Source organism: Platalea leucorodia (assembly GCF_965183815.1).
Source record: "Platalea leucorodia genome assembly, chromosome: 1".
NCBI classification, from domain to species: Eukaryota; Metazoa; Chordata; class Aves; order Pelecaniformes; family Threskiornithidae; genus Platalea; species Platalea leucorodia.
Genome location: NC_138823.1, coordinates 162,696,406 through 162,714,731, shown reverse-complemented (window position 1 = coordinate 162,714,731; position 18,326 = coordinate 162,696,406). Strand labels below are relative to the sequence as shown.

Genomic DNA, 18,326 nt, shown 5'->3' with positions numbered 1-18,326 from the left:
AATGCCACGCCAAGTCCCTCTCTCCTCGCAGGAACAAGTAACACTAGGCAGGAGCCATGCTGCGCGTGTGGGTTTGTAGCAGGACCTGAAGCACAGGTTTCCCTTTTGCAGGCTAAGCTTTCTTATGATATTCCATGCTGCACGGGGCAGACGTGCCCATGGGCCTCCACAAGCCCTCTTTGAAACAAAACCCAATCAAAACAAACATTACTCTTTTCAGGAGAGAATCCAAGGGTCTGAATTTCAGGTGAATGAAGATGTCAGTACCCAGCCTCACATCAGGCAAAGACGCAGAAAAGCTCAGAAATGCCCCCTCCCCTTTCAAAAAGCCATCTTCGCATTATGTCTTGGGACAGAAAGATGACTTACTTCCTACCACAGGAATCTCACACATGAAAAAAGATATAAAAAAAGGTACAAAACAATTAATCATCCAACAGTAGACGTTTCATCCAAAATTATACACTTACCTTCAAGACATCCCAGTATGCCACGTTATTATTTGTGTCTTTGGTTAATATGTGTCTCTTGTCGTTAAGAATGTGGCACTGAATAATACTAGCACCCCCTAGCAAACAAACAAGAATTAAGGTCACTAATGATTTTTTTTTTCCTAATATTACATTAAATTAAACTGTATAACATGACATGTGTGATTGTTCTTTGGTTTCACTATTTAATGTAAGACTTAGATACCACCAAGGTTTAAACACTGTTTTAACTGTAACTAACACTAGATAGATCATAACCACATTGTCTTTGTTTCAGTTGAAATCGTAGCATCAAGTACCTAAAACTTGTGGCAGTCTTAAAGAACTCCCATTTCTGCTAATGATAACAGGCTTTATAAGGTTCTCTGGAAAACAGCTGTTTACCTTTTATAACTTGGTCAGGCTGTGTACACAGGGGTGGTATAGGATTGGTACAATCATTATCATAATCTCCAGATGCTCTAAAATTATGAATTCCCTTCAAAGTCTAAAGAAAGAAACAAAATAATGACACACTCATAATAATCTATAAACTTTGCTTTTATCTGTGAGTAAACGGCCAGTTCATGCTGCTATTTAGATGTTAACTTTCCAGTTCCGAGTAAGATAATTTATTTCTAAAAGCAGCATAAATAGACACCAAATAATTCAAAGCTTAATGTCTTTTGATCAATTTCAATATTAGCATTTTATGATCTTTTTTTTTAAGAAAGCTTACAGATCATAGCAAGTCACAGTCAAATTGCAAGCAACAGTCCAACAGTTCCAAAACCAAGACTGCAAGTCCCACGACTACTTAATTGAATTCAGAGTGTAAAATATATCACTTACCCACTTATTCACAGAGGATTTCGTCGTTGCAACCCAAAGTGCTGGAGGAGGATCAGCTGATTTATCAAGTTCCATCTAAATAATGAAACCACAGATACTTTTAGGCACGCTTAACTTAATTTTCCTTTGTTCAGTTACTATTTGCTATGTGTAGACATGCTCCCATACTTGGATATATCTCAGAAACAGCACTACTTTCAGCTTACTAAAGAAATACAAAGTTTAAATGAAAAATAACTAAGCCACAATTTTTGAAACTCCAGAGAAATTGTTTCAAATATTCTAAAAATAAATTCTGGGCAGGCACAACAGTAGATGCAATGTGTCTAAACACCCAGTATTTAAAGTTGCTTCTAGCATGATGCAATCTTGTCTAATGGACAGTTTGATAAGTACAATATTTTCTGAATTACTTTGCATTCAAATACTTCACATGGTTAATAAGAGAATGTAAGAAGTTCTGTACGAATTAAAAAGCAGAACTTTATACCTTTGGCTCTGCTGTTACATATCTTGGACAACAACGAATCACTGTAGCTAAGATCTTAGAAGACCCCTTCTGATCTTTGTACAGCTGAGCACAGTTTTCATTTTCCATTTTGAACTGAAATTTCTCAGATTCTGACTTTTTCAAAACCATATTAATATATCCAGGATTTTATCTGAACATACTAAGCCAGAGTTCACTCACATGGAAAGCCAGATTGCTTATACACTGGTATCTGTTTCAATTGCACATTCCTTATACACCTACATGTTCCAAGCTCATGTCATCTAGAATTACAGACAGCAAAAAAACACCCAAAAAGCAGTCTCTTCAAAGACTCAGGCTTGTGCACGCAGTTTTCTCCAGTTAAGAAAACATCATGTTTAGATGTTCAAAAAAACCATAATAAATTTTACTCCTGGTTCCCATGAGTATGGAACATATCCTAACACAGTCCTGTGCATATATATCGCTGCTACGAAACATCTGTTTTTGTCTAAATCCTTGGCAATGCCAGCTTAGTTTCTTAAAACCATACTAGTGTCTGGTAAAAACAACTTTTCATGTTTGAAGCATATTCAATTTCAGTAACATTTGAATTTGCATATTTTAGGTAGCTGCCAGGCATTTATCTTCTTCAGACAATTAAGTTTCAGATGTAATTTAGGAGACAACAGCAATATACTGAAGATGTGGTAGTAAACACTTGTTACCCAATACACATTCTTTTATCAAATTATACCTCAAGCCACTATTTCATTAGACAACATGCAATACAATTACACTTTTATACTGTGAGAGCGACTGAGCACTGGAACAGGTTGCCCAGAGAGGTTGCGAAGTCTCCATCCTTGGAGATATTCAAAAGCCACCTGGACACGGTCCTGGGCAATCGGCCCTAGGTGGCCCTGCTTGAGCAGAGGGGTGGACCAGATGACCTCCAGAGGTCACTTCCAACCTCAACCAGTCTGTGATTCTCTGAATTAAACTCAATTACCTTAAGAACTGGTGCCTTTTCTTCACAGATAAGCACACGGATATCAGGATTTCGTAAATCTGTACAATAAATCTTCCTGTCTCTTCCTCCTGAATAAACATGAGTGAAGGCTTCATTGACCTGCAGAGCCCAAACACCTTCATCATGGACTCGATATGTGGCTATACATCTCTGCTGCCCAAGGGACCACAGGCGGATAGTCCCATCAGAGCTGCCTGAAAGACACTGAGCAACAACCATCATACTTAAATCAAGCAGGTATTTAAGTCTTTTAAAATCATTTTTTCCATAAAGAGCTTTCATAATTCTTATGGCTATATTTTTCCATTAAGATGGTGCTAAACAAAGACTGGCAGTTAACAACTATAGTCACGAATTCCAGACATTTTATGTAACCCACCCCCTCCGTACCTAGATGGACGTATAATAAAACAGAGCTTTCACCCACCAGCCTCCCTCCCTTAATTACGAAATATCTGTAAAATACTTGTTAAGCTACCTTCTGTAAACTGTGACATAAAATAATTAAAAAGACTAATGACATTTCTCCGTTCTGTAAAATGCCTTTGTCTCAAGTTAAAGCACATACCTGGGTGCCATCTCTGTTCAACAACAAAGCTTTTACATTGTCCGTGTGCCCTTTGAGTTTCATTAGTTTTGCACAAGTTCTTGGATCCCACACCCTTAGAACCTAGACAGACATTGGATAACTGGCATTAGCATTCTTCCCACCAATGCATTTTCTCTACAGAAAATTAAGCCTTTCCAAATAAACTGACCCTTATTCTGAACACGCAGACATCCATCACCAAAACCATGCTTCATTAGAACACGATAGACATAACTAGATCTTATGCACCTCTAATAATCAGATGTGATTTTCTTCGCTTCATTTTAATTTCATTTGCTCTGGCTTTTTCTGTCTTCTTAAGAAATTAAAGAATGGAAGTGACTGAGAATCCTCTCAGATGCTTCGCTGGTGTCTCCTATTTTCATTTTTAGATTGACTTGGAAATAAAATTCTCTCAAGGTTAGATCAGGTAAAAAAAAAAAAAAAAAACAAAAAACACAACTCACAGGGGACGTTAGGGTGTTTCACCTTCCTTTACAGCAAAGAGCATGGGCTGTCTCTTGGGAACTCTTGAACTTCATTCGCTCACTTCATTTCCCACCTATTGCAGGGGTCTTACAAATTGCTGGCACCACTTCTTTCTTACCTGTGGCAACTGCTGCAGTTTTTCTAATTACCTGAGTAATGTGCCCCAAAATCAGAGCTCTTGGGGTGAAATGTAATGATCTCTGATAGACAGAGGGTTACACAAGATGATCTGATTGTCTCTTCTGTGTATTAAAGCTATACGGATATGTACACATCTTCAGACTGAGGCAGCTATTTGTATCCTGCACTTACACTCCCGCTTAAGAAAAAGTATCTACCCTCACTATTAAAAATACAAAAGCTGCTACAGACATGACATTGAAAATTAATAAAACTGTCTCTTTATACTGAACTTTGAACTGAAGTGGAATTAGCCTTACCAGATTTTTGCTTACCTTTTCAGTGGACCCTGATACAATAACTGTTCCCATTTGATTCATTGCAAGGCTGTAGATAGAGTCTTTGTTCCCACTCAGGGAAGAAGCTATTTCAAAATAAAATTTGCATTTTCAATTTTAATGCTGTCATTTGAAAAACATACTTATTCACTCAGAAATGGTATTTTAGGGTATTTTAATACCCTTTGATCCATGAAAACAGTGCCACTCTACCCCATATAGACAGTTGCTTTAAAAAAAAAAAAAAAAAGAATGTAGACAGCATATTGCGAGGTAAACGCCATCCCAATTTTTAATCTACTGCTAGCATAAAAACAAAGTAACCCCTCAGACTTACGGTCATTACAGTCCTGGTGCCCTTTTGGCACCACAATTCAGTGCCAGGACCATCAAGGTACTCCTGCTCTTCGCAACTACTTTCCTAGAGAATGATACTTCTATGTGATCTTATAATACATAACAGTCGGATTTAAGTGCAGAGTTTTTTTCCCCAAGCGAAGTAGCAGTAAAATTCCACATTATATATTAAAGGCTCTTCTCTTAGTTCAGCAGAGATGCGTTACGGAAGTTACACTGCAGTGCTGAAATGTGTTACTTGAACATGGATGCTACCTTTGCATTTGGGAAAACCATATGGCAACTCCTTAGCATTGCAACTGTCATCAGTCGAGGAATTCTGTACCTTCTAGCTCTAGCCTAATCTGCTTCTGGACAGATTAAAGTACCAATCCCTCAACTGGGAAAAGCACAGACACAGCAAATGAAAATCATCTATTCAGAGAGCACTGTCAGACATTTCATCAAGCCTCAAAACCATGCGATCAGTATGCCAAAAAGGCTCAGAATGGCAACAAACTGTATTGGCAGCAAAAATGTGAAACTTCATATAATGATTTATGTATATTATGGAAATAAGTTTCTAACACAGTATTTGTGACCCAGTATCATAAACATTTTGTCACAGCGGAAGAATTATGCAGCTTTACTTCAGGGTCCTCTTAACCACTGGCTATGGCTATACAAATGTAAACTTTCAAATGAAATCTATTATTTGTAGCCAAAATAAAGTCACAGTCTTCCACTGTGCCCAGAGAACAGTTGAAGGCAAAAAGCAGAACTGAAAACTCTTGAAGGTTAGCATACTGTTCAACAACCATAATAATTTCTGAAAGCATAATGTACAGAGTTATCACAAGCTGGACATCAGGAACGGAAAAGAGAATCTTAAGTGTACAGAAGCAAAAGTTATGCCAGAAGAAAAGCAAAACTCGACTCCGCCCTCTTTGGGAAGGGACTACCTCTCAAAAGCAAAATCTCTCCACTTAATTTAAATTACGGCTATGCTGACTGAGAGACTCTTTAAAAATAGGCTTCCTTTTAATGTTGGCTTGTGTACATTGCTTCCCTGTCATCAGATAGGAAATTAATGCACAAGAACAATCTTCATTTGCATTCTGAAAAAAATCAATATTGTTTGAAAGGACTGAGGAAAACCAGCTTCTTTAAGGATATATACTGTGTTCTTCCCAACAGAAACACTGTTAGTTGGGAGCACTAGAAAGAAAGAAAAGCAACTCCCCCGCTTCCCCTTTCTCCCCCTTATGAAGCATTACTGTTCTAACTCTAGAAATGCAGATTTATTTCTGTCATCTTAGAGGTAATGCCTCCACTTCTGTCTGATCTTGGGCTCAAAACAAGCATCAGCTCCTCAGTACTCCCCATCTCCCAGTTATGATTCACTTGAATCATTTAGGTTCTGTATCACTGCTGTGGTGCTCGAGAAATCCTTTTTTTTTTTCCCCCACAACCGAGTTTTCCTGTGAGCCAGCAAATAAATTCTTCCTTCAAAAACTCCCTGTTCAATCAGAAGATTGCTGATTACTCTAAGTTATGCTGTTTGGTGATAAAATAATTCTACTTTCAGTGAAAGAAAACTTCTGAGAAATAGAAGGTAAATCTACTTAGTTATGTGCAGTCATGTGCCATCCCAATACCATCCTGCAGTCCAACACAGCTCACTAGAAGCCATCTCCCTTCTGAAGGCTACACAGACATGCCAGCATAAGGCTATACTTGAATTAAAAAGTCCTGTAGACAGAACAAATGCAAAACTGACAGTTCTGCCAACCAGATGCACCTTTAGTTTTAGAAGCTACCAAATCCATAAAATTAACATACCTTGCAGAATTAGCCAAAACAGTAATTAAAAAAACCCACACCAAAACAACTATACACCTGTCTCTTATTTACAAAATCACATATTCCTGAAATTTCTTAAAAGTCTGTCATGGCAATTCCAAATTTTAGTTTTGCAGATTTTTCTTGAGTCATTCCTAACCTATGAATGAGGAAGCAAGTAGTCTTATTTAGAAAAGTCAAGTGGGGTGGTGAAGCAAGTTCATACGTTCTTTCCCAATGCGTACAGCTGAGACTCTGCTACTGTTTAAACACGTATCAAACACTAAGTATAAAATGAAAGAGATCAGTCACTTTGAACACTATTTTTCCAACCTTCCTATAGGCAGCAAAACACACTGTGGTCAAACTAGACCTCTTTCTGAAAAAATATACTGTAAAATAGCCAATAGAAACCAGGATGCTGATGACCCAGATTTATGTTATTCACTAACTAAATCTAACTGAACTTGAAGATTGGTGCCATACTTCCCAGAAGAGAAACTTCAGCAGCTCTACCTTGACTATTCTAAGAAAGCAGTGCTGGAATTGCTCTATGGGGAAAGATCTCACAATTTATTGTAATGTCTTTATTAGGATAGAGAAGCAGGACAGACCACTTCTTAAAAGATGATGATGACATTAAGGATTAACCCTGATACGTAGAATCTATGGACAGTTTCCCTTTGCGTCTAATATCTAACCAGTGAGTTACATCTCACTGGTATGCTATCCTTACGTGTAGTTATTGCTTAGCATTACTTTCCATGTTTTTTAATCTAAATTTATCTAGTAACTTTATTCTTCTGACAGATAGATTTGATAATGTATCAAGTTCTGCTGTAGGAGCTGTACTGCACTTTTTGCAGCATCTATATAAACAAAACAAAAAAGCCCTCAAAAAAATAACCGAATTATAATACACAGAAAATGCACTGACAAATAACCCAAGGGAAAATTTCTGTAACAGGCTAGTTGAGGAGCAAAAAGCTTCTCAAGCTGAAGGTCTGTCAAGTTTCAGAGAACACCAGCACATTACATTTCAGGAGAAAATGTTCAAAGGACCTGTCCTCTATTCTACACGCCATGACTGTTGGCTGCTCTAGATTTTCCGCTATTATATAACGCAACAAATGGACTGATTACATACTACAACCACTTTAAAATTTCTTGCACATTTCTTTATGTACACACAGAAACAGGTATCTATAGTTTTAAATTGATCTCACGGATTACGCTACTCAATAAAATGCACTGCATTTGCCTCCCCTCCCTAGGTACCTACTTGTTACGGTGTTATTTGAGGCAGTCAGTGCTGTTAGAGTATTTACATCCCAGAGGAATATCTGTCTGTCCAGCCCGGCAGATGCTACCAGTTCTTTATCTTTTGCATATGCTAAGGCTTTCACATAATCCTACAATAAAGTAAATATAACAACGTGAATCAACAACATTATCCATTTGAAGTCACCATCTTAATATTTAAAAGATTGTCAGTGATAACACACAGTTTTTACAGATAATGTTTTTCACCTTATGCGTCCTTAGAGTTGACATGCAAAATCCCTTATGTGCATTCCACACTTTAACAGTAGTATCTGAAGAAGCAGATATCACTAAATTGGAAAGAATAAAGAGTAAACTTTAATGGCTTATATATTACTTTAGAGCATATTCATACTACTCTAATTTGTTTTTCAAAAAGATTAAAAGAATCATTTATATACACATTTAAATTTTCATTAAAACATCTCCTTCTGCTATTTATCAAATTTACAACACACATCCCAAATTAATTTTACATGCCAAGATGGAAAATAATTAAAGCAGCAGATAATATACTTTTATACACAATTTCTGAATACTGCAGTTTTCGAACATTTAAATACTTACATGTTTTACCATTGCAGCAGAGCACAATATCATTTACCCAATCTGTGTGATGTTCCATAGATGCTATGTAAGGATCTTGCTGCAAATTAAGAAAAAAAAAGTTTATAAGATCTCATCACAAATGGAAAAGATTGTGACTATCGGATCCTGTTGTGATATTTTCTTCAACCTTCAAATGGATCAAATGTTGCCTAATGCAGAGCTGCTTGGAGTCACTATTCCAGAATCTTTTTGTGAAAGAACTATACAGCTATGTAAGATATCACAGTATGAGCAATATCAAAATGACGTTCCTATCATAATAATTGGCAGCTGTTAAAAAACAGTATCAGATGTACACCTGTAGGCAGCTCACTAGCATGATAACTTGGGAAAAAGTAGGTTTAGACACAGGAATCCTCTCATAACTTACCTTGTGCTGATTGACACTCCATATCCTTATTATAGAGTCTCGGCCTGCTGTGAAGAGTCTATTCAAGGCTGGATCCAGCTGAAGTGCATTTACCCCATTTCGGTTATACTTCTCCACTTCATCTCTAATCACATAGGAGACCTAAAATATATTTCCACAAATCCAATTACGGTATTAAGATATTGACTTGGCCATAAAATCCTAACATCTAATTTCATCTTTGTGAGGTTCTCGGGTAGAAAATACTAAGAGCTTCACAAGCATTAAAGAAGTCTGTCGGTTTGAGAGTTACCAACACCACCTCAGTCGTTTTTTACCCCCCTGAAAATGGGGAAGAATCACAGAGGAGACATCAGCAGTGCTAGAACCGGAGCCCAAAGGATTATTTAATCATTACAACTCAAGCTTACACCCAGAGAATGCTTAGTCCAATTCCCTGCTCTGCGCAGATATTCTGGGTGATCTTAGACAACACACTGAGTTTGTGTCTCGCTTCCTAAGTAGGGTTCATAGTTTCTATAGCTGCGATGGCAGGATTTCCCAGACACAAGGGAGAGGATACGGTCACTAAGGATCACAAAGCATTGAAAGACTGCAGATACAAATGCTAGCTATATTTCAGGTGTCGCTATTATTCTGAAACCTATTTTTTAAAAACTACCTACTTCCTAATATAATAAGCACAAATATTTACTGCTCTCTCAGATAACTTATTCCTTTAGTTTGTTTCCTTCTGTATTTGCTAGTACTGTGTGTGTATATATATATATACACACACAAATATATATATATTTGCTAGTACTGTGTGTATATATATATACACACAAATATATATATATATTTGCTAGTACTGTGTGTATATATATATATATTCATCGGTTTGTTCAGAAATACTAAAAAGAGATTTAAGGAGACATACAGCAAAGGCTACAGCACTCTCCATTATTACTGTTCAGTAAACACAATTATAAGGCACTACAGTTTCTTTGGAGCTACCCCATTCACGCTGTGCTGCATCTCTCCCGGTCACAGAGGGTTTACGCATTACTGTGAGGAAAGCCCTGACACTTCGAGAAAAGGAGGGGAAGCTGGCAGCTATGCCTCTTCCCAGATTCTGCAAAATGTAATGAGAACAACAAGGAAAATGTTAGGCTTGGTATAGTCCAACCTGCCCACAGCGGGAATCATTTGGATACATATGTACCGGTGTTTTGGAAAATGTTTTCAAGGAATAGTCTTGGGCTAGAGATCTGAAAGCAATTTTTCACTTCAATAACTGCATTATAGCAGTATAAAGAAAATGTTTTCCAGATCAGATCTCAGTTACACAAAATAAAACCAACAAGTTAAACAAAATGTTCAGCGGTCCTTATCATTGAAGAAACATTTTGCAGCATCTCAGATCCTATACCACAAGAACTGACAGGTCCATTTGGTGAATGCGGGCAACACCTCAACTGAATTATCCTGCCCCAGTGCAGCACAGTAAGAGAACTGATGCTTCTAGAAAGCACACATCCAGTCCTGTTCTCCATTTTAGAAACAGCTGCAACAGCCCTATAGACCAACACTGGAGGATCAAAATTAAGAGCCTCCTGAATCCTTCTGCCCTAATACTCTCCATTACCATTCCAAAAGTCCATTTACTACATTTATTATGTTACACCCCAACGCTCTTAAAGCAATTCTTGCTCACAGTCTTTGTCAGCCACCCATAGTCCTTGTAGAGTCACAGCTCTTCCTCCCAGTTTCAGATTGTGTCCTAATTTCCAACACTCTCGGCTTCTCTCACCCATTCCAGACTCATCCGTAACATTCTTGCTACCCATGCTCAAGTCTCTGCCTACACACAGCTTCAGAGATGTTACTGAGAGAAGACGCCGTCAACCACGCATAATATTGTTATGTTAAAACACTTCACATACTTGAAGTTTGAGGGGGGGTGGTTTGTGATGCAGACAGCAAGATGTATGTGCAACTCCTCACCAAGGCTTGATCACATCACGTCTACATTGCTAGAAGACCCGCACAGACTACTTGAGTAAAAGAATGTTACAAACAAAGTCAAGGTTTAACATGACACAAAACACAAGGCAAAGGGATGGCCATCAAATTCACACTGCTTTCAAACTCCTTGAATAAAGCCAGTGAAAATATTCAGTTAAAAATACTAAGCGTGAGCAGGTAAGACACAAATTAAAGGAACTCAAAACAAAAGGTCAGTAGACCAAATTTGATGTTAGTTACTAGCGAGAACAACCTCTTCCTGAAATAAGGACTCAAGATCAGCAGGGGCTCTTCGGCTCTTGCTTCTCCAAACTGCTAGCAGGATATTTTTTGACAAATCCTCACTTTTTTTATTTGTCCCTCTTCTGTCAGTCACCTCCCATATTTGTTATATTTTCAGGTATAATATAGAACTCTTTATTCCACTCATAAATAAGACTGTCAAACTATGTTAGTCACCCAAGCGTTTCAAGGAGCTTTTTGCTCATAACAACGTTACTTTTTTAATTTACAGGAGTTCAAGTGAAGAACAACCATAAATATTTTAAAAATGAAAAAAAGCAAATGGTGGCCTACTCTAGTAAACAAGATACTTTTAATGTATGTCTGCTACTTTGATGGGACTGTGGAAATTGAGCCATGTTTCTATGTTAATCTTGACAGAATTAAAGTCGTTTCATAATTTATTAAAATACAATGGATAAAATATTTTATTGCTAAAATAAAGAACTAAATATTATTCTTAACACAGAAACTAGCAGTGAAAAAAGCTCATAGACATTAGATGTATAAAAATAATTTTCACTTCTTTCTATAATGGTATTTGCATAACTATTAAATTTCCACCTAGAAGACCTTGAAACTGTGGCTGTCGGCTCAACGAGGCGCTGTTTTAACATCGTTCAAGGACATGACCAAGGAAGGCTGACAACCGTTTCCCACTACCACCAGTACTGAAACATTCAAATGAAGGTCAAATTTAATTTGCCTTTTATTCCTTTTAATCACTTCCACACATGCATTTAGTCAAACATCTCTTGGCAAGTATTGTTTATATTTTAAGAGAACTGAGACAAAGAGAGGAATTATATTGTTTCACGGTTAATGAGTCTGTGGCAGATCTAAGAGCAAATGCTAGATCTCAGTACCAGTTCAGCATTAAATATAGCATCATCCTTCTTTCTTCCTGTGAGAAACTTGACAAAGTAACTCTGCTGTAACAACTGAATTAAAAAAAGATTAAAATCTTATTTATTACTGTTCCTTTTTTTTTTTCTTTGTGTACATACATGACAGCTTTGAGGGAAAAAAAGATAGCGAAACAACAAAAACATCTTGACACTTACTAAATTACCCAGCAGTGACTGCTACCGTTCACAGAATTCAACCAGTTACTTTTGTCTCTCCTCAGACTTACAATTCCACAAAGTTTTACTTTCTATCCACAGAACGAACAGTATACCTTTCCTGATAAACTGTCTTACAAATTTAAGACACAAGAGTAAGAAGGCAAATAAATCTCTATTGTATAAAGAATAGGTAATGAAGAAACAGTGACAGCCAGTTTTTCAATGATAAAGGTGATTCTAATCCAAATTAAGCTTGTGCTCATTAATATTATTTTTTTATTTCTAATACTAAAAGCACAAGGGGAGAAAATTAAGATGAAAATAAATCATTTTGTGGTCAGCAAGTTTATTGGATACCACAGCAACATTTCAAATGAGTACTGCTATTTGAGCAGTTAGGTAAGGACAAGACAAACCACTTTTCATGAAGAGAATATGAATTGAAAATTATGACTATGGCACAAAAATGGACTCTCCGACTCTTACTGAAGGCCTAATGACATCCTAGTAACTGTGAGTTGCTTACACTGGAAATAATAAATTTCTTTTCTCATCCAGAACAAAAAATGTTAAATGGTCCACTCTTGCAAACCAGTCATTGAGACTGAAATAAACATCTTGTATATTAAAAAAACTAGAACAAGACACGCAGAATATGTGGCTGAACTAAAAATAACCTCACAAGACATCTGCTGTACACCACATGGAACCTTTTAGAAAGAGAGGTATAAGACCAGAAGCATCCAAGCTTGTATTCAAATCCATTAATTATATATTAACACAGAGGGACAAATTAAGGGTTCCACAAACTCTGTTGAAAGGGTGTTGAAATGCCTCTCTTAATACAGGGAACTTAAAATGGATCAATAAAGGCAACAGCAACTCGATTTAAAGGACCTTACACTTACGTGTAAGAGTGGTGGACAGCAGGCAAGTTCAGTAAACCGAGAAGTTCACCAAGATGAACAGAGGAAGATTGCTGATAATCCACATGTGGTTCTCCATTATATTCTTATTTTTGGGAAAAAAGGTCAGAAAGTGTTTGTTGGTTTTTGGTTTTGGTTTTGTTGGGGTTTTTTTTGTTTGTTTTTTTTTTTTTTTTTTTTAATTTGAGTGTCACTGAACACAGAAATACAAGAACTATTAGTAAATATAGTAACTATACAAACAAATACAAAAATGTGAGGTATACATTCAAGTATGCGTGTACACACTCATATCTAAACAATGTAAAAGCAACAGGCTTTTGGCTGAGAAGAAATTGCTGTGATAAAATTCAACTCTGACCTGCAGCACGCTCATCGTTAGGCATCGCTAGGGAAGGTACTGTATTCTGCCTGGAGAGGACTGGGAAGGTCACCAGGAAGTTGCGACTCGAAGCACCAAACGGCATTTACTTCAAACAGGGGAGACTGAGAGCACATTTCTGCTTTGTTCATTGCCTTGATTCACAAAGCCAGTTGCAAACCACAAAGATAATAATGACTATGATATAGATCATAGTCGGTTTATTGCCATGATGGTCTGGGAGGGGCAAGATTTGTGGGATATGAAATATTTTAATAATGACCAAGGCCTTTTACATTTATACTGCTGTAGCTTTTATAAACTTCCATAACAAATAAGAATCTTTCATTGCAGCAGTGCGCAAACATTACAAGGTGATGGACCCTCATTATAAAGAATTTATGGGATTCAGTACCCTAAATGGATCAGTACTAATCATTTTAATGACTATCTAAGAGCTCCAGAGATAAAGCTACTGTCAACAGATACGTTACAGCACACAAAGCCAAGCGAATTTCTTATAGGATCTATCATGTGTTTCCTTCATGGATGAGTGTATGAGTTGATCTGAAACCTTGTTATATTACATGTCTTATAACAGATTATGTCTTAATAGATAGGTAGAATTTTCTTTTAAAAATACCACCGCACCGTCATGGTGGAGGAAACAGCGAACAGCCAAGCTCTGACAGCACTCACTTCTTGTTTGTAAGAAGAGAAAAATGTCAAAGACAAAAATGCTATTGTGAGTAACTAAAAACCTGATATTTCTCAAAATCACTGGAAGGATTCCACAAGATCTGACATGAATTGCATCAAAAAATGAGAGAAGCAGCAATCAACCGCCAAGAAAAAAAAAAAAATCTATTGCCTTAGTATCTTGGTAGAGCAGATGTACCCCTGAAAATAAATTTTTAAATTAAGAACATGTTGATATTTGAATTTTTATCAGGCGCTCTAGGCCCTAGGATAAAAGTAATGGAAGGCAGTAAGAAGTTCATTTTATCCTTTTACATGGAATCAACTTACTGGCTATTTGTTTGCTTAGGTATTATATGTAAAATAAATACAGTTTATACATATAATTTATATATTTATTATATATGCAATATAAAGATAATATATATAAAATCTAATAAGTTACAGCATACATCTAGTGTGCTTTTAATAAATGGTACTATTAAAAAATCAGTAGCTGAAATATTTTCTAAATGTAAAAGGTTTTTTGTTTAATTACCTTCTACTTGCTGTCATAATGCAGTATCAGTGCACATGACAAAGTCAGTGCAAAAAGATCTTACTCTGTACAAGACTTAAAGACAAAAAGGACTTAAAATTAATTCAATAACTTCATAATAAAGATGCTGATCCAGATGACTTACGGCAAAATTCCCATGTTCATTCAATAGGTTTTGAGTGTGGGGGTGAGTTTATTCTGGCTAGGCAGCGAATTTGGGAGAGCAGTCGCAATGCAGCCCCTCAAGGGCAGCTACTTTAAGCCACCTGCTGAAAAGTGGCTTTGTCTTGACTTAATTCACAGTAACTTATCGGAAAACTACAGTGTGTGGCCAACTGTTTCGCATCACACAGCAGTGTCTGACACACCTCTGCATCCCCATTCCCTTCCCAAATCAGACAACCTTGCTACTGCAGCCTTCAGACATGCATGGCTACGCTTAAGAAACCAATAGCCTCCCGCTGGACATTTCAAATGCCTGACTTACATGTAAGTTATTAAACTTCTTACCTTTTTTTATGCATGGAATTTATTTTGAGGCCTAAAACATCTATTCTGATTAAACCCTTATAAACGTACAATTATATGCAGCAGCACCCTAAACTGACTATTTTGGATGGTTCTGCTTACCAGTAAAACAGGTGCATCCAAGATAATAATAATTCTGATTTCCATAAACTTCAACCAGCTCTCCTGCCATGTAAGGAATCAAGTTCCTCCATGCCCAAGAGGCATTTTTTTAAAAAGCTTCTTCCCCTAGCCTCATAGGTTTTGGAGAAATTTCTTCTCCTCTCACTCTCAAAAGCTTGACGTAGCAGTACCCTAAATGCTCAGCCACTGAGAAGCAAAATAAATCATTAGTGGTTTTAACTTTCCATCAGTGGCTGGATACAATAGTCACTTAAAATTCCATTCCATGAACAAAATCCTGTCTCTAACCAAGTAGGTGAAATAATGAGAGTGCAAGAAAATATCTAGCTTCTACTCAAGGCTTTATATATGCTTATAATGTAACCAAAGTTATTCTCTGCAGATCTAGACTTCGAGCGTACTGGCTGAGACACAGATCAGTGTAACAGTACATGAAGTGAAAAAGTTCACGTAACACAATGAAAGCAGAAAAGAAGCCACCATAAACAAGCACAAAATGACCTGTAAATACAAGCTTTTGAGCTAATTAATTTTTGGAAAAGGAACGTAGTAGCAAAAAAGGAAACAATGTACTCTTTGATGCATGTTGCTGTCAGGGAAGTAATACTTCATAAAGAAATAGGACTACATCAAAGAAATATCTAGTTACCATAAAATCCCCCTCCTTGAGAGAGCAACCTGCAAAAACTTGTTTATGGAACAGGCAAGGAAGTCAATAAAGGGATATTATATTTTGGATTCTTTGTATTTTAAAGAATATCAGAGGGTTTTTTTGGAAGGGCAAGGGATTTCTTTATACAGTATTGATCGAGTGCTTACCTTAACCATGAAAAACACTAAAGGCTATGAAGAAGTGCCCATTTCGTCTGTGTGATACAACACAAAAGATGTGTTCAAAAACCCAACCCACCTCTGTTTGGAAGGATTCTAACGCTATTTCAGGCTTAATCAATATTTCTTTCGATCACAGTAGATAGATACAGCTGAAACGTGCACTTGCCACTAGAGGTAGGCAGCTTTGCACATTGATAAGGCATTAAATCTTTTCCACAGTGAAAGCTGTAAAAATGTTTAAAGTGCTGGCAGTATCACAAACAAGAACAAAAAAGTTGAGGACCATAATAAAACCATTTTCATGATTTTTACTGTTAACGAGTCTTGACTTTTTACACACATTTCAGTAATTCCAGTCTCCTCCAAGGCCACAACAGTGTATTCACAGCTACATATAAGCCCACACCACGAGGTCTCTGAGGCGAGCTGAGAAAGTTTACACCCACCAGACTGCCCAGGCCACGGTTTTCATTTAAGAAACTCTGACCGGAGCTGGAAAGGGCAGACGGGCGGGGTGGGGCAGCTCTGCCTCCTCCGGGCTGGGGAACCTGACCCCGTTCGGCAGCGAGCAGCGCCTCTTCCCCCTCGGCCGGCCAGGCCGCGGTGCCAAGGGCAGCTCCTCGTCCCCTCCACGGGCGTTAGTGGAGGTGGGGAGCGCCACTGAGGGGGTGGGGAGGTGGGGGGGGTCGCCCCTTCACCTCAGCGTTGTGGGGAAACGGAAGAAGGCGACTGCGTTGCCATAGAAACCCCCAATCCCTACCCCTCCGTCCCCAGCTGAGAGCAGCGGCTGCCGCAGCCCCTCAGGGCCAGGCAGCAGCGTCCCCGAGGGGCAGCGTCCCCGGCCCGGCGCCCTCCCGCCACTCGCCGCCACCTGCCCGCCGCCCCCGCCCGCTGACCCCACCCCCGCCGCCGCCGCCGCCGCCCCTCTCTCGGGCCGCGCTCCGCCTCGCCGCCCCGAGCTGTCCTCCTCCTCCTCCTCCTCCAGCCGGACCGGGCCAGAGCCCCGCCGCGCCCCGCCGCAGCCCGCCCTGGGCCCCGCCGCAGCCCGCCCTGGGCCCCGCCGCGCCCTCACCTGGACTTTCCGCCGCCCCGCCGTGTTCTGCCGATGATGCGCCGCCATCTTGCATGTTGACACTCTGATGTCATTTCCGAGGAGGGCAAGACGGACCGGAAGTTCCGCCCCCTCACCTCCCCGAGCCCGCGCGGCGAGGTGGGGCGGGGGCGGTCACCGCCCCAGGCGTTGCCAGGGGAACGGCCCGGGGGGCGGGGCCGGAGGAGGGGGCGGGGCCAGCGTTCCCGCCCTGCCGCCGGCCTCCGCCATCTTCTGCAGAGTGCGGCCTCCTCACGGTCCTTTCCCGCGAAGGCTTGGGGCCGCCTCCTTACCCGTGCTGCTGCTCACGGGGAGTCGTCTTCTCTCCTTGCGGTGCCCCGGGGGCCGTGTTTTTCCCCGGCAGGGCAGGCGCTGCGGGGTGAGGTCACTTGCCCCCCCCTGAAGGGTTCCACTGAGGGCTGAGGTGTCCAGACAAGGCTGGTGCTGGGTGCCAGCCCTCAGGCGCTCCAGGTCAAAGCCTGGGGCAGGGTGCGGTAGGCAGTGCTGCTGGAGGCATGGCACACGCCCTTGTAGCGCCCAGGTCGTCCACCCTCTTCTTTTTAAGGGTCTGGGGTGGGGGACAAATGCTTAAAAGCGAGATCCTGCCTTCCCCCTTCTTTGAGGCTGCCCCACTGAGTGGATAGCAAAGGCTCAACTATCTTCCCCAGAGGACCAGGGAAGATTGTGTTGTTTTGTCTAATGAAAAAGGATTCCTGAAAATGATTGTATTGTATGACATTTATTGTATGACATTATATATATTTAACGTATGACATTATGACATTGTATTGTATGACATTATTTAACGTATGACACTATGACATTGTATTGTATTGTATGACATTATATACATTTAACGTATGACATTATGACATCGTATTGTATTGTATTGTATGACACTTAATATTGTTTTCCAGAGGTGGTCCCCCCCACAACTCCCAAATATCTCTTTGGCATTTTAACTACTAATGCAAAAAGCATTCAGCTCCAGCAGTGACCATGTTCTGGGTGAGGATCTGTGTGAAGTT

General features: G+C 39.3%; 1 protein-coding gene across 3 annotated transcripts in view; it reads right to left on the bottom strand.

Moving 5' to 3' along the window:
- WDR48 (WD repeat domain 48) overlaps positions 1-17,355 on the bottom strand; it is a 28,479-nt gene extending 11,124 nt beyond the window's left edge. For 2 of the 3 annotated variants that reach the window (XR_014229075.1, XM_082320535.1), the window contains exons 1-11: positions 17,281-17,355; positions 8,844-8,984; positions 8,432-8,510; positions 8,072-8,154; positions 7,824-7,953; positions 4,361-4,449; positions 3,396-3,497; positions 2,807-3,031; positions 1,323-1,397; positions 876-978; positions 471-568 (exon numbers count right to left, since the gene is read on the bottom strand). Coding sequence is in view for 2 of the 3 variants with exons in the window: in XM_082320535.1 (XP_082176661.1) it covers positions 471-568; positions 876-978; positions 1,323-1,397; positions 2,807-3,031; positions 3,396-3,497; positions 4,361-4,449; positions 7,824-7,953; positions 8,072-8,154; positions 8,432-8,510; positions 8,844-8,984; positions 17,281-17,328 (1,173 nt within the window). In the remaining variant the exon portion in view is untranslated. Of the gene's footprint in view, positions 1-470; positions 569-875; positions 979-1,322; positions 1,398-2,806; positions 3,032-3,395; positions 3,498-4,360; positions 4,450-7,823; positions 7,954-8,071; positions 8,155-8,431; positions 8,511-8,843; positions 8,985-17,280 lie in introns of those variants that run through there. The other variant, XM_082320536.1, reaches the window with a different exon arrangement.
- Positions 17,356-18,326: the final 971 nt, after the last annotated feature.